Source organism: Trichechus manatus, unplaced genomic scaffold (assembly GCF_000243295.1).
Source record: "Trichechus manatus latirostris isolate Lorelei unplaced genomic scaffold, TriManLat1.0 scaffold00082, whole genome shotgun sequence".
NCBI classification, from domain to species: Eukaryota; Metazoa; Chordata; class Mammalia; order Sirenia; family Trichechidae; genus Trichechus; species Trichechus manatus.
Window position 1 is genome coordinate 1,239,923 of NW_004444018.1, and position 17,069 is coordinate 1,256,991.

The following is a 17,069-nucleotide window of genomic DNA, read 5'->3' on the forward strand; positions in this document are numbered from 1 at the left end:
AGATCCAGCTGCCACAATAAAGATAAAAACCAGTCTTTAAAGTCTTGTTCCTAGACTTTTCCTTATCAATTTAACAGGAATAATTGTTCATGTACGCTAATATATTTTGGAAGGTAACTCCAGAAAATATGAAAGAAAGACAAGTTTAACGAAACATACAGTTGGTGCAGAAAACTTGTTACAGAGCCTTCATGTATCCTGGGACCTCAAAGCACCACTTCTGCCAACCAAGTCTAAATGTTGAAACCATCAGCAGCAAATCTAAAAGGAAAACTCACTTATGGATACAACAAAAGCTAGACAGGTTTCCCTAATGTGAAAATAATGCACATTATTCAAATGGATTTCTTTAGCTGCCTTGCTGATTCCCCTTGGGAACTTTCTCCTCCCTGCAGGAAAAGTGTTTGTGTCAGAGGTACAGATTGGAAACTCATGACACCTCATTTATCCTCAGTTACACTAAGGCAGTGGGAACCTAATTTGCTAGCACACTCTACACCGTCAATTAACTTCTCGACAAACATTAAAACAATTAGGCAACAACACACCCCATCACATCTGTGTGCCTTCCCCATCTATACTTGGCACCAATTAAGCCGTCACCCTGCGCTGTACTTTTTGCTGCAGTCCAACTGGTCACTCACATATCATATCCTGCTCGACGCTGCAGTAAATGCTTTTCTTAATCCATAAAACTGATGGGATCCCCACTTGTCAACAACATGAAAAAAATGGAAATGTGTCCACCTGGCAACCACATCACACATGAAAAGCCCTGGCTGTACAGCAGGTCTGAAAGGTACACATCTATTGCTTATACAGTTTAAACGTGAAATGTAGGAGACAGCCACCGTGTTCTCACACCCTGACCTAAGAATAAAGCACTGCCCAAATGCATCCGAATGCAGACGGGAGACTCAGTCACACAGATTCACAGAACCAGTGACGATTAGGGCTGGAAAGGGTATCAACCCATACAGTACCCTCACTGTCACCCTCTATGATGCCCTCCCCCCACGCACCCCCACAACTTGTCCTTCGGCCCTCCTTCTCCAGACAAAACAAAAACTCTGGAACTGACAAAAAGTATTTATAAAAATAATTTTAAATGACCTCATTCCACAACTCAGAATCTTATGAGAGGAAAAAGTAATTTCTATATTAAAGACCTTTTTTACAAGCATGCTCTGTAAGAGCTACTTAGCTGTTACTGACTGGCCCTCCTAGTTCTCCAGTCTTTGATGAGGTACATTCAGATGCAGGAAAAGGCCCTGAAACTGGCCAGGACAAAACTGTGTGAATTATTTGGATACTTCACAGCTCTTACATCCACATCTCTAGGAGTCCTTTGGTACAAATGGTTAATGCGCTTGCCTGCTAACCAAAAGGTTGGAAATTTGAGTCCATCCAGAGGTGTCTGGTGAACTACTTCCAAAAAAGCAGCCGTCAGAAACTCTAATGGAGCAGTTTTCTACTGACACACACACTATGAGCTGGAATCAACTCCATGGCAACTGGTTACTGATCACATGAAAGATGGAGGCTCCAAGTTCGTTACCTACCTTTGTTCCAGAGAGGGAAAGATAAAAACGATTATGGGGGTCAACAAAATAAACAAAACCTGCCCAAGATGGTGGACATGAAGTTTTCTGATTACTGAGCACAAACTGAAGTCTAAAAAAGGTGTAAGAAGGGGAAAATGTTCTCTACCTGCCTTTTTTAAATTAAAAAAAAAAAAAAAAATTAAAGAAAAGATGCCCTATTTTCACTGCAGTCACAGGGCTTTGAACTGGTTTGTTCTGGGTGGACCCCCAGATATACTGAATCAGATTCTACATTTTAACAAGATCTCTGGGTTACATAAGAATCACCTGAGCCCTTGTTAAAATGTAGATTCTGATTCAATGTATCTGGGGTGGAAATGAAAATTCACAGCAGGGGGGTTAAACCAGACCAAACCCGGTTCGAAGACCTGAATCACAGTAAGGTAATATCTGACCATTTATCCAGTTGCACATAGGCCCCAATACCCACCTGCTCAGTTCCCTCATCCAGAGTAAACAGATGCCATGTACCACCTGGTGCAGGTACGTGACAATCTAGAAACCCAGGCTTTCCTTTCTTCAGGGATTCACCCTTCTCATGGCAGTGATGCCAGTTTTCCAAAGGGGATATATATATATATATAATTTTAAGAATACAGTTTTAAATTCTGTGAAATGAAAAGCCACTGAGGCAACTGCTAAGAAAACTCAGTGTTTTCTACTATGCCTGAAAATTAAAATTTTAGTAATTAATCTTGTTTTATCGATTACTTCCAGGCAATTCCTTGATATACATCGGGTCAAGATTAACTTATAAATACTTAGGTGAAAACATTCCTCCTACTCTCGTTTTACCTTTGATTAATTTGAATATCATGAGACAAATGAAGTTAAAAAGAGGGTGGGATCAGTTTCCTGGTCCCGGCATACTGAGAAACACCAGTAACCACCACTTTGTCACAGGATCCCTCACATCCACAAGTGCTTTGTCCACAGAGCTCACATAATTTGTATTTTAAAAAGCAAGGAAAGGAAATTACAAATCATTACCCGGAGCGTGACCAATAATGCATTTACTGTTGTCTTGCTATGCTGCAGAAAAAGAGAGGGCAACATTCCTGCTATGCTCTGACGCCTTCCAGTCCCTTAACCCTCACTCTGTGAGGCAGCGGCTATTACCACTGTTTCACACAAGTCCAGAAAGGTAAAAGGGTGAAAAAACTTGCCTGTGCAGCCAGGATTCCCCTCAGGTCTACCTCTGTCCAAGACCCATGTTCTTTTTATTATCCCCACCTCTCCCCACCCCCTGCTGCTGCGGTCCCAAATAGCCACTGGAGTTAATGAGATGTATATTTTTTTAACTTTAGAAAAAGATCAACAATAAAATATTCTCCAAATCAAGCCTTGCATTTATCCCTCCCTTGCCCTCTATACTGCTTAGGTGTTGATTTGACAAAAGAGAAAGCAGTGGATAGTCCTTAGCTAGGATCTGGTCCTACCTCCGCTATTTAACTATAACCAATCCAGTAGCCATGAAGAATGAGAAAAGTTAGAGAAGAAAAACAAAATATAGATTAAAGAAACTGAATGACTGGCATAACTAACTTATTAAATAAGTTCTAAATACGAAACCCTAATAAATTTAGAAATCAGTTACAGGAGTGTCGACACAATCCTTCAGAAAGACATCATCTAAATCTCAGCCTTTGCTGACTAACAGATCCCCAACCTCCTTGAACTTGTCTTATTGATAAAATGATGGTGTTGAGCCACAGGGCATCAAAGGCAGGTGAATGGTGCTTAACTTTTCTGAGTCAGGGACCCCTTTTCAGACTGATGAAAATCATGCTCTCTCCCCGCAATTACGCACAAGAGCAGAGATCCACAGTGCTCTGTAGCAATTTCAGGGGGGCTCAAGGGCCTTCTGAAGCCCACCAGTGGACCCTAAGTTTACAGACCCTCTGCTCTGGAGTGTGCCCTAGAGTCTCCAGAGTCTTCTGCCTTTTCTAAAAGTTCTATACAGTGATCACATGGGTTAGGTTATTTCAATGTTCTTCATTCATTTTAACAAACATTTAACTGGGACCTCAAGGGGGATCATTGCAAAATGGCAGCAAGTATACCCAGTGCTTCAAACAGTCCTTGGCACACAGTAAGTGCTCAATAAGTATTTGTTAAATGAATGAAAGTACTTAAGCACACATCCTATCATGTATATTTTTAAAAGCCATGTAACTACTTACCTATTCTCTAATTCCATTTAATATCCCCATAAGCAATAGCCAATATTTAATATATCTTTAATTGAAATATCTAAAGTTATTTTTAATACTACTGAAGAAATAAAGGCCTCTGTTAGATCATTTCACATTTGTTAAACCGTAGCACTCTGTTAAGCGGACATTTGTAAAAAAAAAAAAAAATATATATATATATACACACACACATATATTTTGAGAATTAGAAAAACAGTAGTCAACTCTGTTTACAATCAACAGCAAAATATACCTCTAAAAAGTTACTAATTTTTATCATTCATCTCTTTTAGAAATAAAAGAAGTGTCCATATTTTCCACTCAGTACTTTCATTTCTTAGCTTTTACATAAAAATGGGTTGTATTAAGCTTCACTTGTTTTTCTACCATATTAACTTTAAACTAACAAATTGAGTAATTTTGTTATTAAAAAAAACACTGCATACCAACCAGTTTTAGGCTTAGAGATAAAATCCATACCTACCCACATACCCTCTGATTTTTGCACTTGACATAAATAATTTGATCAACACATAAACAGGGAAAAACTAAGACGAAGTAGTTCTGACAAAATTCCAGACTGGTGTAACCCCATGGCAACAGTTCTCAAAGTCAGGTTCAAGGGCCCCTGAGGATCCCAGAGACCCTTACAATTGTATATGAAGCCAGATTTTTTTCATATCTTCAATCAAAACAATGTATAACAACAGAATGAATACAGAAGCAGCTGAGAATCCAGCCATTCTCTTTTAAAGCCACACATTGAAGAGATTTGTGAACATATAGAACAAAGCCACACTTCCCTCTAAATTTCTGTTTTAGAAAAGTTATTTATGTTAATATGTAATGGGTAATATATAATTTTTAAGTGATTTTAAAATTCTGTGTTTTATGCTTCGGTTATTTTAATTTCATGTTTTAGTTCTAAACTAGTAAATATCAAAACATATAAACTCATATAAAATTCCTTGGGGTCCCCAATAATTTTAAGAGTGTAAAAGTTTGAAACTAGTGTCCTATAGCAACAGCAGTCCAGAGCAATCAACTGACTTTCTCAACTACCAACTGAAATTAAGACTTCATGATTCAAACCACTTTATTAAACAGATGAGTACTGTAATGTTTGGCACTAACAGCTGGCATCATGTCATTACCTATGCCTTTTGTATTCAATTTTACACAACGTTTGAAGAGCTACTGTCTTAGTTGTCGAATGCTTCCATGACAGAAATACCACAAATGGGTGGTTTTAACAAACAGAAATTTATTTTCTCACAGTTTAGGAGGCTAGAAGTCCCAATTCAGGGTGCTGGCTCTAGGGAACGGTTTTCTCTCTCTTAGCTCTGGAAGAAGATCCTTGCTTCTTCTGAGCTTCTGCTCCTGGACAATTTTCATGTGGCTTGGCATCTCTCTTCCCCATCTCTACTTTTTGCATGCGTATTTAATCTTTTTCATATCTCAAGAGAGAGTAACTCAAGACACACCCTACACTAGTGTTGCCTCATTAACATAAGAAAGACAACCCATTCCCAAATGAGATTATAAACAAGGGCATACAGATTAGGAATTACAACACATATTTTTGGAGGACACAATTCAATCCATAACAGCTACTTAATTTTATTTTTTAACTGCAGTAAAATCCCACTTAATACGGATAGTAAGCAATTTAATTCCTCTTGACAGACTACATCAAATGTTTACGTTACAGATTAGTGTAGTTTTCCCATTTTTATATCATCAGCAGCAAAGTAGTATTTTGCAGTAATTCATCAAGAAGGAGCGTATACATACTTATTCTGCAAATACTCATTAAAATGAGTGTCTGATGCTTTGTCAAAAATTTGGTATGAAAAAGGACATGCAATGATACATAAGTCGTTACTATTTTATAGATTGGTTTATATAGCATATATACCACATTTTCACTGACTGCTAACTCTAACACAGTCAACCCACAACTGCCTAAAATCCAAGAATGACTGTACTTCAAGGGTACAAATAATCATCCTTCCTCCACTCACCTGACTCTCATCCCCACAATGAATTAAAAAACTGCTTACATTTTTCAGCCAAAAATACAAATTGGAAGTTATTATACTAAAAAATACGGACACATGGAATAGTACGAGAAATGCCTCTAATAGCTTAAGTGTGCAAACCACTTATTCATGCCACTGTCATTTCAGAGGTGCAAACCGTGGTATCACTTCTACAACCGTCTAGAACTTTTGCTGAAACTTTCTATACTTATTTGTTTTAGCAGAGGAGACTTTGACTCTTTGAGATAGGGCCTGTGAATATGTGTGCAGATACAATTCCCATACTGTCTTATATATGCTTCAGCACTTAATAAATATACAGTAATTTAAACTGAAACCAATTGGTGGGAAGAATAAAAAGTTAAAATACAGTCCCAAACCTAGAGTAAATTATAAGCACGTAGTAAGCTAAAGGACAGGAGCTTTCCTGACATATTGTCTTCTTCTGCCATCTCTAGCCTCTGGTCCAGGATTAGGTATTTGTATTTGACACTCTAGTGAATGAACATGGCAGAAAAGATGACACTCTACAGGGACACTGAAACAGCAAAACATAAATGTCACCTCCATAAATCAAAGTCAGTTTACTTACGTTTGTACTTTGTGAGTAGGATATTTTACTCCCTAGCTATACATTTTTTTCTCCCCTCTTCTCCTTCCAACATTTTCCAGAGAAAATTTCTAGTACAAGAATTTAAAAACCAGCTACCTTTTCCCTTACCCACTCTTCCAAACACACTCTGATACATAAAGTACACCAAGATATCTCAAAGAGAATTTCAGAAGTAGCTACGCATTCTAGGTAGTAGAAAAAGAGAAAAAAGAAATTTTTAACTTTCCAAATTGGAAAAGATTTGTATATCTTCCCCCAAACTCTCAACAAAAACAGTAGCAGAATACTGCAAAAGTTCAGTATCCCATCTTTTACCATTTTAGATTTAAGACAGTCAAAATTTAAGATTTAAGAGACGCATTTTAGACATGGATCTCCCACCCAGCTAACTGGTGGACAGATATACGTACAAATCAAACGTGTATTATGTGCAAAACGGGGTTAAGACTTAGGCTGCTGAAAAGATGAATTCTAGAAGCACACAGCCTCATCTGTTGAATTTCCTTATTTTCAAGGGCTTATTCATGCTCGGCTCTTTGATCTAAAATAAATTTAAGTTCAAGTTCACCCCCCAAGGACAATTAAGAAAAGAAAGCTAGATATGGAAACCTAGCAACTAAGATGCATTCGCAGAGGATAATGAACAGCTTAGGTAGAAGTAACACATTACAAACCAATTTCACCTATGGATTTTGACCTCTTATGTGTAAAACTGATTATATATATATACATATTTTATTTTTTTTAAATGACAGGCAACCTGGCCTCAGAACATAATAATAAACATATTTTTAAGTGGGGCTAGGACACATATAGATCAAAGTATATACCCAAGTGGGTAATCATAGCAAACAGTTTTGCCCCATGCCCCTTTCATCTAACCCAAGTTTTATAGAAAAGACAAGAGGGAGGGAAATAGTCATACCAAAAAAAAAAAAAAAAAGGGTGGCGGGGGATCCCGGGCACTGAGAGAAGGGAGAGTATGTGTGTCTGAGCCTGTGTTTGAAGGAAGACAGCTTGGAAAGCATTGTAGGAAAGAGCGTGTGTTTATGTGCAGCAGGCGCTTGGGTACTTACTGTGCCCGGTTCTCTGTCTGCTCCCGAGGTAACCAAGAAACGCACAGACATGCCCGTTCAGACACAGAGGCAAGAACAGAAATAAAAAAAAGGGGGGAATAATTAGAACACAAGCCCCAAACAGTTTTAAAAATGGCTTTTATTTATATGTCATTGCACATTCCTAATACAGTGATTTCCTGAAAATTACAGTATTTTGTAAACATAAGATTTACAGTTTAACCATACACAAAGCCTATTTTTTTTATTTCTTGACAGAATAAATTACTTTTCTTCAAAAAATTAGTCAAGTGCAATTTTGCCCAATATTTAATGCATACTAGAATTAAAGCCTATGAAACTAAGTAGTAACAGATGCAATTATCAAACCTTTCATTTGAACACATTCACTTTCAAATTTAACTTCTTATTTCGCCCCATTTAACAACATTACTTTCTTTGAAAATTACCCAATTAAGCAGTTAACAGTTTTCCATAATATGGTACAGGCCACTGGCATTAAATAAGCCGTTGCCAAGATGTCAAGATGCCTGCAATCTAAAGAGATTGAGAAAGCTACAAATCTCCACGTCAAGCCCTGAAAACTTCCAGGGTGAACCGTGTTTCAGTGGCAAAGCTTTGCTACAGTTCCTCTTATCTCATTGTTTTCTCTCTGTATAGGGTGGGGCTTTCGTTAGCGATGCACACAATTTTGCAGCACTGTATGAGTATTAGGACCAAGTCCTAATCTGGCTTGCCCGGCCTCTCACCTCTGTGGTGCTCTGCATCATGGTGCTTCTTGTCATCTTTTATTGCCAAATGAGATTGCCCACTCAGGGCACTGGACAGCGCCAGGAGGCCGGCGCTGCCCCCGAGTGGTGGGATTCCAGGAGGCTGAAGTCCCGAAGGGTGAGGTGTGAGGGGTACTGGGGGTCCATGGCCGTGGGAGAGATGCTGAGCTTGTAACTGCTGCTGCTGTTGATGGCGGTGGTGGTGGGAGAGGAGGAGGAGGAAGAGGAGGAGGAGGTGGTAATGGTGGTGGTGGTGGCAGCATCCAGGAAAAAGCAGACATGATATGAAATGATGGAAGAAACAGAACAGGTTAAACACACATGAAGGAAGTGAAGGAAGAAACAGGGAGAAAAGGGGAAAAATGTGATTAGTGCTTTCACTTCATCAAAAGCTTCTTTTACCTACTCAGTTCTCTCTCCCCGTCTCCCCCAAATATAATCCTCAGATCTACACTGTAACTTTCTGGCATAACTCACCTGCAATGAGTGGAGCTGGTTACCATTAGCAAGCCTGGCTAAGCTGGTAAGCATTCAAATATTAGTTCCACCTCTACAGGCCTCCAAGTATAAAACCCAGTGTCTCTGAATTTAAGATGCCAGAGATTTAAGACTCACTCTGTGTTGGGGGAAGGGGGTGCATCTGAAAAAAAAAACAGTAACCCAACCCTACTCTCAACTACCAGTACCCACTGCGGTCAAGTTGACTCCAACTCATGGCGACCCTGTGTCTGTCAGAGTAGAACTGTGCTCCATAGGGTTTTCAATGAATGGTTTTTCAGGAGTCAATCACCAGGCCTTTCTGTCAAGACACCTCTAGGGGGACTTGAACCTCCAACCTGGCTTGCAGCCAAGAACATTAACCATTTGTACCACTCAAGGACTCCAGTTACCAGTTATTAGGTGACTCCATTTTACCCCTGTACTCTTGCACTAACTTACCACAATGGTATGCTGAGACGAAACAAAAATACTGTCTTCAATTAACAGAATCCAAAAGAAGAAAGAAATAGTATCTGGATTGTCAATTATGCACCACACAGGCACTTGTATGACCCTTACTTCATTAAACTCTCACAGAACTATGAGGAAGTTGGAGTATTCTCTCCTCACACAAGGAATGAAGGCTCAAAAGACGTCTAGTAAATTGATGAGCTTCTCCCACTAGGCAGGAAGGCACTGGAGTCAATGAAGAAATGACCCCTAAAGCTGAGCCCTCTTTATTGTACTGTCATAAAACAGAGTGGATGTTTCGGGGAACCATGCTTGCCGTAGCTGGAAGAAACCTTAAGGTAACACTGTTTATCCCTCCTTTCTCCTAAGCCCTGCATCTCAACCCCACCACTTCTATGTTACAGGTGAAAACGCTGACACCTAGAAAGGTTAAGATCTTGACAAGGAAAAGTAGCTTTAACCAGTGTGTGGGACTCTAACCACGCTTATGCAAGTCCCCAACCCCAAATGCCTTTTCCACGACATCCATTCCAGAAATTATAAATCTGTTCACATTAAAAGTATTGTTGCTCTCATATGCTGTATTTAACACCATGTTGTACAAAATGAGAAAGTATCCAAGAAATGGCCCCTGCACCATAAATCTGGACACATTTCAGCTGTCCAACATAAAACTCATTCTTGATGAGACAGTAGAAATGATTAAAGCTCAATTTCCAAGGTGTAATGTTAGAAAATTCTCAAGATTCTGATTTGTGCTCACTTCCCTGGGATTCAATTACTTGTTTTATTTATTACTCCTTTCATGTAATGAATTTTACTAAATCTTCACGCCAGATCTTCAGTTATTTCCACCCAGAACACTGGTCTTTAAATTGAGTCCTAAACATGCTTCTTACCCTCAAGAAGAAAACGGCATCAGTGAACACCAGAAATCAGCTGTCTATGGTAATTTTACAGTAAATTTCCAACCACACCTAGCAGCTTTAAGAAAATCTTCAGGAGCCAACCTTTTTTTAAAACCTCCATTCCTTCCAAAGCGAGCACAGTTTTAATTAGAGGAAAAATGCAAAAGGAGGTGAGGTCAGAACAGTCAGCATTAGTAGTATTCGTGGAGAGTATTTATAAACTACTCATTCACCATTTGAGATCATAATAACAATTTTCTATACCCATAAAATCACCTTCCTGTCATCCCAAAGACACTAATTCTTGCTCTGTCGCCTTTTAATAGCTCGGCAATAGCAAGACATAAAACTGAAGGAGCTGGCAGCAGCGTCACGGTCCACTAGGCATGCTCATTAGCACTTAATTAGAAACTAGACACCTGCCATAAGAAATGTGCTCAGAGAAGGATGAGGAACAGGTCTGCCCTACTGGCAATTACTATCATTACTTGGAGAGACAGAGCTATGTCCGGCTTGTGGGGTGGGGAGTGCAACGATGCATACACAAGCAAGTGCAGCAGGGTAATTAAGCACAGCATTGATTAAAGGAGATGAGCGAGGCTAAGCAGAGGGGAAGGAAATTAACCACAGGGTGGAGGACACCATCCTATCACCACCCATCCCCCAAAACACCAAGCATGGAGTCACCAGAAGACTTCAGAGATGGAGTTTTACGTCAGAGTAAACATAGGAGAAAAAAAAAAAGCCTGTTGCCATCCAGTTGGCTCTGACTCATGGCAACCCCACGAGTGTCAGAGAAGGACTGTGTTCCACAGAGTTTTCAATGGCTATGACCTTTCGGAAGTAGAATGCCAGGACTTTCTTCTAAGGCACCTCTGGGTGGATTCAAACCATCACCCTTTCAGTTAGTAGCCACGCGCTTAGCCGTCTGCACCACCAAACACATATGCAGGTAATATTTGAATACACAAGAAAGAAGGAAAGATACTCCCCCAAACCCAAGTTAGCTTTTAGAAAGAGGAACTGGAAAACAGAACAATGATGTATTACTGAAAAGAAAGCCTAGTGTCTATAATAAACGGGCTTCACCATGGCTGTGAAATAGACGTGTCGTTAAACCCAAAATGTAGGCTAACAATTATCAACAGGGATATTCAACAGCCTAACTGGCCATGGGTTGACTCCACTGGTACCCGGATCTCACTTCCCAGGTGCCTTGAAGTAACAGATCACTGTCTGTTATTAGAGGTAACTGGCCTCTTCCATCCTTAGTTTGGCCATTTTGAAGTTTTTTTAAAAAAATCTATCAAACTAGAAGGAGTACTATGCAGTGATGTGATAGGATGGATCACAACTGTTGAAGATGCTGTGGTACAAGAAATGCATACACTACTATCTCTCATTCTATTTTTTTTAATGTTGGTGTCCAGGGCTCATAAATAATATTTTCATGCCATTATTCAGCCTGAGCTCAGAACATGCCTGAAGAATGGAGTGTGGCATCACTGCTCCCATTTCATAGTGATTACGTTGCTGTTGTTGTTAGCGACTGCTGAGTCAGCCCGACTCACGGCGACCCCATGTACAACAGAACAAAACGCTGCCCGCTCCTGAGCCATCCCCATGACCGATTTCGCATCAGACCATTGTGATTGATAGGGTTTTCACTGGCTGATTTTCGTAAGAAGATTACCAGATTTTTCCTCCTAGTCTGTCTTAGTCTGGAAGTTCCGCTGAATCCTATAATCCTATATCCAGCATCACGGCAACAGGCAAGCCTCCACTGACAGACAGGTCATGGCTGTACATGAGGTGCGCTGGCTGGAAATCAAACCTGGGTCTCCCTCATGGAAGGTGTGAATTCTGCCACGGAACTGATACTGCCCCCATACTCAGAGATACATCCACTGTCACTGCCTGGCCTTGATGGCAGTGACAAATCGAGTTTGTGCTTAGATGTGCTACCAGTGAGTGCTGGTATGGACTGAACTACGTCCCCAAAAAAGTCCTAAGCCCTGTACCTGTGTATGTGACACTTTAGAAATAGGGTCTTTGCAGATGTTATCAGTTAACATGAGGTCATACTGGAGTAGGTGGGTCCTAATCCACTCTGAGTGGTATCCTATGAAAGGAGAAGAGACAGAGGGAAGACAGCCACGTGAACACCGATTTATACTGCTGCTACAAGCCCAGGGGCCCGTGGGGCTACCAGGAGTGGGAAAGAGACAAGAAAGGACGTTCTCCTAGGGCCTTCGGAGCAAACACAACCCTGCTGACACCCTGAATTCAGACTACTAACCTCCAGAACCATGAGAGAATAAAGTTCAATTGTTTTACGCTGCTCACCTTGGGCTACCTGGGTACGGTAGACCGAGACAGGATATAAGAGTCATCTCTCTAGTCCCAACTTCCCAATGCCTATCCCTACATTTGAAAAGAGAGGCTATCCCTTGCTTCCGCCTCTCTTCCAAGGAAGTTTGTAAAGAATACTAAAGACTAAACAAAGATGCTTCTGGCTTCTCTCAGAAGTAGGTGATTAACAACAAGAAGTTCATTTTCAAGATAAAACACTGCATCTGTCCTCTACAGACCAAAACCCGTAGATAACATTTGGGAAACCATTAAGACGGTTTAAAACATGATAGCAAGGGTGGGAAAATTCAACCATCTATACATTCATTCCAAAATCAAAACCAAACCCACTGCCTTCAAGTTGATTCGGGCTCACAGCAACCCTATAGGACAGAGAAGAACTGTCCTATATAGGGTTTCCAAGGATGTAATCTGTACGTCAGCAGACTGCCACCTCTTTCTCCCACAGAGCAGCTGGTAGGTTCCAAACGCCAACCTTTCGGTTAGCAGCCGAGCACTTAACTGCTGTGTCACCAGGGCTCCTTATCCATTCATTAGTTCATGATAATTAGCTAACATTTTTAAAAAAATTAACACTTGCAGATTTACACAGGACAGAACAAACATGCAAAACTGTTTGTAAAGCTATTGTTAGAAAATGGTGGTTTTTAGCAAAACAGTTGCGGTTCTCAGGCTATCAATCTAGACTGGGGACATCTGGCAATGTCTAGAGACATTTTTGGTTGTCACAACTGCTGGAAGATGCTTCCGCTAGTGGGTAGAGGCCAGCAATGCTGTTAAACACTACAATGCACACGACAGCCCCCCACAACAGAGAATTATCAAACCCAAAATGTCAGTAGTGCTGAGGCTGCTGAAAAACTGCGGTCCAGATCTAAGCCTGACCTGTGTCCCATTACATGAGAATTCGTGCTCTTGCGTGCCAAGCGGATTGCCAAAGTGTTATTTCAAAAATAAGAACACTTTTAAACATTCACGTATTCCCTGTCCCTTTATCAACATCCGAGCACACTGTCACAACTCAAAACTTGAGCATCTGCTTTCTAGAGCTGCCTCCACTACCAATTCCAAACTAAACCAAAAAGAAGAAAAAATTCATATTTTATAAACAATTTGGGAAAGAGCTGGCCTGGGAACTCTTCATACTGGTGTTGTGGTGCTCAAAGTGGATCATGGCAAGGTTAAGGTTTAGGGAGAAGGAGATAATGCACTTGCTCTTTACCCAAACAATTTAAGAAGGCTGTGAGTGAGACAAGTAAAACACATACCAAGCCCTGGGTTCATGATACCTAAAAGCCTCAAAGAATAAAGGAACCTTACCCATGTCAAACAACAGCCACACATTTTAATTCCCATTTTACCTAGTGCAGCGCAAGTCAATTAGGTCACTATCATGAAACTGACTTTGCTGTTTACATTCAGGGTTTTAATGGAATGGTGTGGTGGTTTCTATATTTCTGCTCCTATAACGCAGGTACAGCCCATGCAGCCATACCACCGAACTGCCTATACAACTACGAAGGACACCCAGTATGAGAACAAAGGCCAACACCAGTTTTATCCTCACCAGATGCTGAGCTCTGCTCTGCCAATCCCTGAACCAGCTTTAATTTCTGTAATCTAACCCACTTCATACCTTTAAGAAAACTATGTCACAAAGATCACAAACTTAACCCAACCACAACTGAAATCCATGCCCTGAAATGTCATCTCTGATGCTAAAAGAGTGACAGTAAGTGGTATTTATAGCACTTGGTATTTAAACACTTAAAAAAAAAAAAAATGTGAAAAGTAGCATTTGTTGACAGTTCTCTCCAAATCACTCTTCCTTGATTTCTGCTATTTCTCTGTTCTTTAAAACACTCTATCTTGGGAGGCTGCAGGAAAAAAAAAAATTGGTATGCTACAGTGAACAAGTAGGAAAGGGCTGTCTGGCAGCAGAAACATCAAGGACACTGCTACAGAAGTTATCTGAAAACCTCCCATTATGTGAATGGCCTCTCTCCTAAAGAGGGGCAAGGGTGATAAACAGGCAGGAACTGCTTACTGGGGCCAAGAATTCTCAAATCACTTGCAGACAATAAAAAAAAAAAAGTAACATCCCCTTGAAGGGCCCGTCTCAAAGAAGGAGTGCAGAGATAAATTGACACACAGAGGCAAAAGGATGGCGTATCTGGAGGCAGGCTGCAAGAGCAAAGAACCTAAACCTCTAAGAAGGATTTGAACTCAATTCTACTCCTCGGAGTCCTCGAGCGGTGCCAACAGTTAAGCGCTGGACTACTAATTAAGAGATTGGCGGTTCCAACCCACCCTTTCAGGACCTATGTTTTGGAGGAAAAGCCTGGTGATCTGTTTCCAAAAAGTCACAGTTACTAAAACTCATTAAGAAGCAAAGAAGTCGCTTTGAGAACCAAGGTGCTCCTGACCCAAACCATGGTGTTTGCAAATCACCTCCTGTGCGTGTGAAAGTTGGACAATGAATAAAGAAGTCCAAAGCAGAATAGATGCATTTGAATTATGGTGTTGGCGAAGAATACTGAACATGCCATGGACTACCAAAAGAACGAACAAATCTGTCTTGGAAGAAGTACAGCCAGAGTGCTCCTCGGAAGCGAGGATGGCAAGACTTCGTCCCACATACTTTGAACATGTTATCAGGAGGGACCAGTCCCTGGAGAAGGACATCGTGCTGGTAAAGTAGGAGGTCATCAAAAAAGAAGAAGACCCTCAATGAGATGGTTGACACAGTGGCTGTAACAATGGGCACAAACACAGCAACGACTATGAGGATAGCACAGGACAGAGCAATGTTTCGTTCTGTTGTGCACGGGGTCGCTATGAGTCAGAAGTGACTTGACGGCACCTAACAACAATAACATTAAAACACTATGAAGCAGTTCTACTCTGACACACATGGGGTTGCCATGAGTTAGAGTCAACATGAGGGCAACTGCTTCGGTTTTCTTTGTTTTCCATTCCTTCTGAATGTCAGCTCGTCCATGTAGGCCAACTCATCCTGCACAGCCACCCTGCCTTGTTTGCCCCACCTTCCCTGGATGGACTTAAGGGTTGTGACAATGATCAGAGCCTTAGGATTTAAAGGCCTAAATTAGAATAAGTTTTTAAAGTCCATGTTTAGATATTCTTCAAAAACCACACAGTGCACATGAAAAGATGCTCCACATCAGTAACCATCAGGGAAACGCAAATCAGCATGACAATGAGATACTATTTCATACCCACTAGGATAGCCAGAATAAAAAACGATGGACAATTAGAAGTGTCGGAGAAGGTGTGGAAAAACTGGAACCCTCATACACTGCTGGTGGGAATATAAAATAGTGCAACCACTTAGGAAAACAGCCTTTCTAATGCTCAAAAGGTTAAAAAGAGAGTTACCACATGACCTAGCAATTCCACTTCTAGGTATATACCCAAGAGAACTGAAAACATACATCCATATGAAAACCTGTATTACACAAATGTTCACAGCAGCATTATTCATAAAAGCCAAAAAGTGTAAACAACTCTAATGTCCATCTTACTGCTGGATGGATAAACAAATGTGGTATGTCTGTATAGTGGAATATTATTCATAAAAAATAGAAAGTTAAAGAAAAAAAGAATGAAGTATAGTTACATGCTACTACACAGATGAACCCTGTACACATTATTCTAAATCAAAGAAGCCACACATAAAATGCTACATACGGTATAACTCAATTTACATGAAATGTCCAGAAAAGGCAAATCCCTAGAGACGTAAAGTAGATTACTGGTTGCCAGGGCTAAGGGGCAAGGTGGAATGGGAAGTGATTGCTAATTCTTTTTGGAGTGATGAAAAGTACTCTGGAATTAGATAGTGGTGATGACTGCACAACTTTGTGCACTTTTGTGCACCAAATTATACACCGTAAAAGGGTGAATTTTGTGGTATATAAATTATAACTCAATTAAAAAAATTTAAAAAACCACATAGTAACTCTACCTTCTATTATGGGACTTAAGTTCCTCTCTCTTAAAATCAAGAGGGGAAATATTATGTCTTCTTCCAAGGTAGCAAGTAAAAATCATATGAAAATATGTGGAGAACAAAACTCTACACAATATTAGTTTTGAGAAGTAAACAATGCATCAGCAACTTTTATAACGACGAAAAAGCATACGGCCTACACAGAAGAACACAGAGACTGCGGCCAAGCCCTGCTTTTGTCAGAGAGACACCCAGCTGTACTCGCAGTAACAAACTAACTCAACCAAAGACACAGGATGCACAGAAGACTTCTTTCAATATTGCTGCTTTTCCTTTGGAAATTTAATCAAAGGCTGGGCCATGAGAATTTAAGTAGAGGTTATGTCACTAGAGATAAGCAAGTAGAGTTGGACGACCACGTGTTTTAGTCATTTCATCGTCTGCTCTTGGTAGCAGGATATGCATTATTCTCTGAGGGTGAATTTGTTTTATAAAGAAACTTACAGCCCAGTTATTGATGGGCTTTCTAGGGATTAGCTGCATACTTATAAGAATAAGAGGCTA

General features: G+C 40.3%; 1 protein-coding gene and 1 long non-coding RNA gene across 4 annotated transcripts in view; one reads left to right on the top strand and one right to left on the bottom strand.

Annotated features, from left to right (window-relative positions):
* The window catches only part of TLE1 (TLE family member 1, transcriptional corepressor), a 108,364-nt gene that overhangs the window by 43,656 nt on the left and 47,639 nt on the right, over nt 1–17,069 (bottom strand). The window contains exons 7-8 of one of the 3 annotated variants that reach the window (XM_023735768.1): nt 8,280–8,484; nt 7,531–7,547 (exon numbers count right to left, since the gene is read on the bottom strand). The exons of 1 other annotated variant lie outside the window; for it this stretch is intronic. In XM_023735768.1, the coding sequence (XP_023591536.1) occupies nt 7,531–7,547; nt 8,280–8,484 (222 nt within the window). Of the gene's footprint in view, nt 1–7,530; nt 7,548–8,263; nt 8,485–17,069 lie in introns of all 3 variants that reach the window. One more of the 3 variants, XM_012556952.2, reaches the window with a different exon arrangement.
* On the top strand, nt 1,941–16,763 carry LOC111821410 (uncharacterized). The gene is made up of 3 exons (XR_002824838.1): nt 1,941–4,410; nt 5,580–5,583; nt 16,753–16,763. It is a non-coding gene; the product is annotated as an uncharacterized LOC111821410 (long non-coding RNA).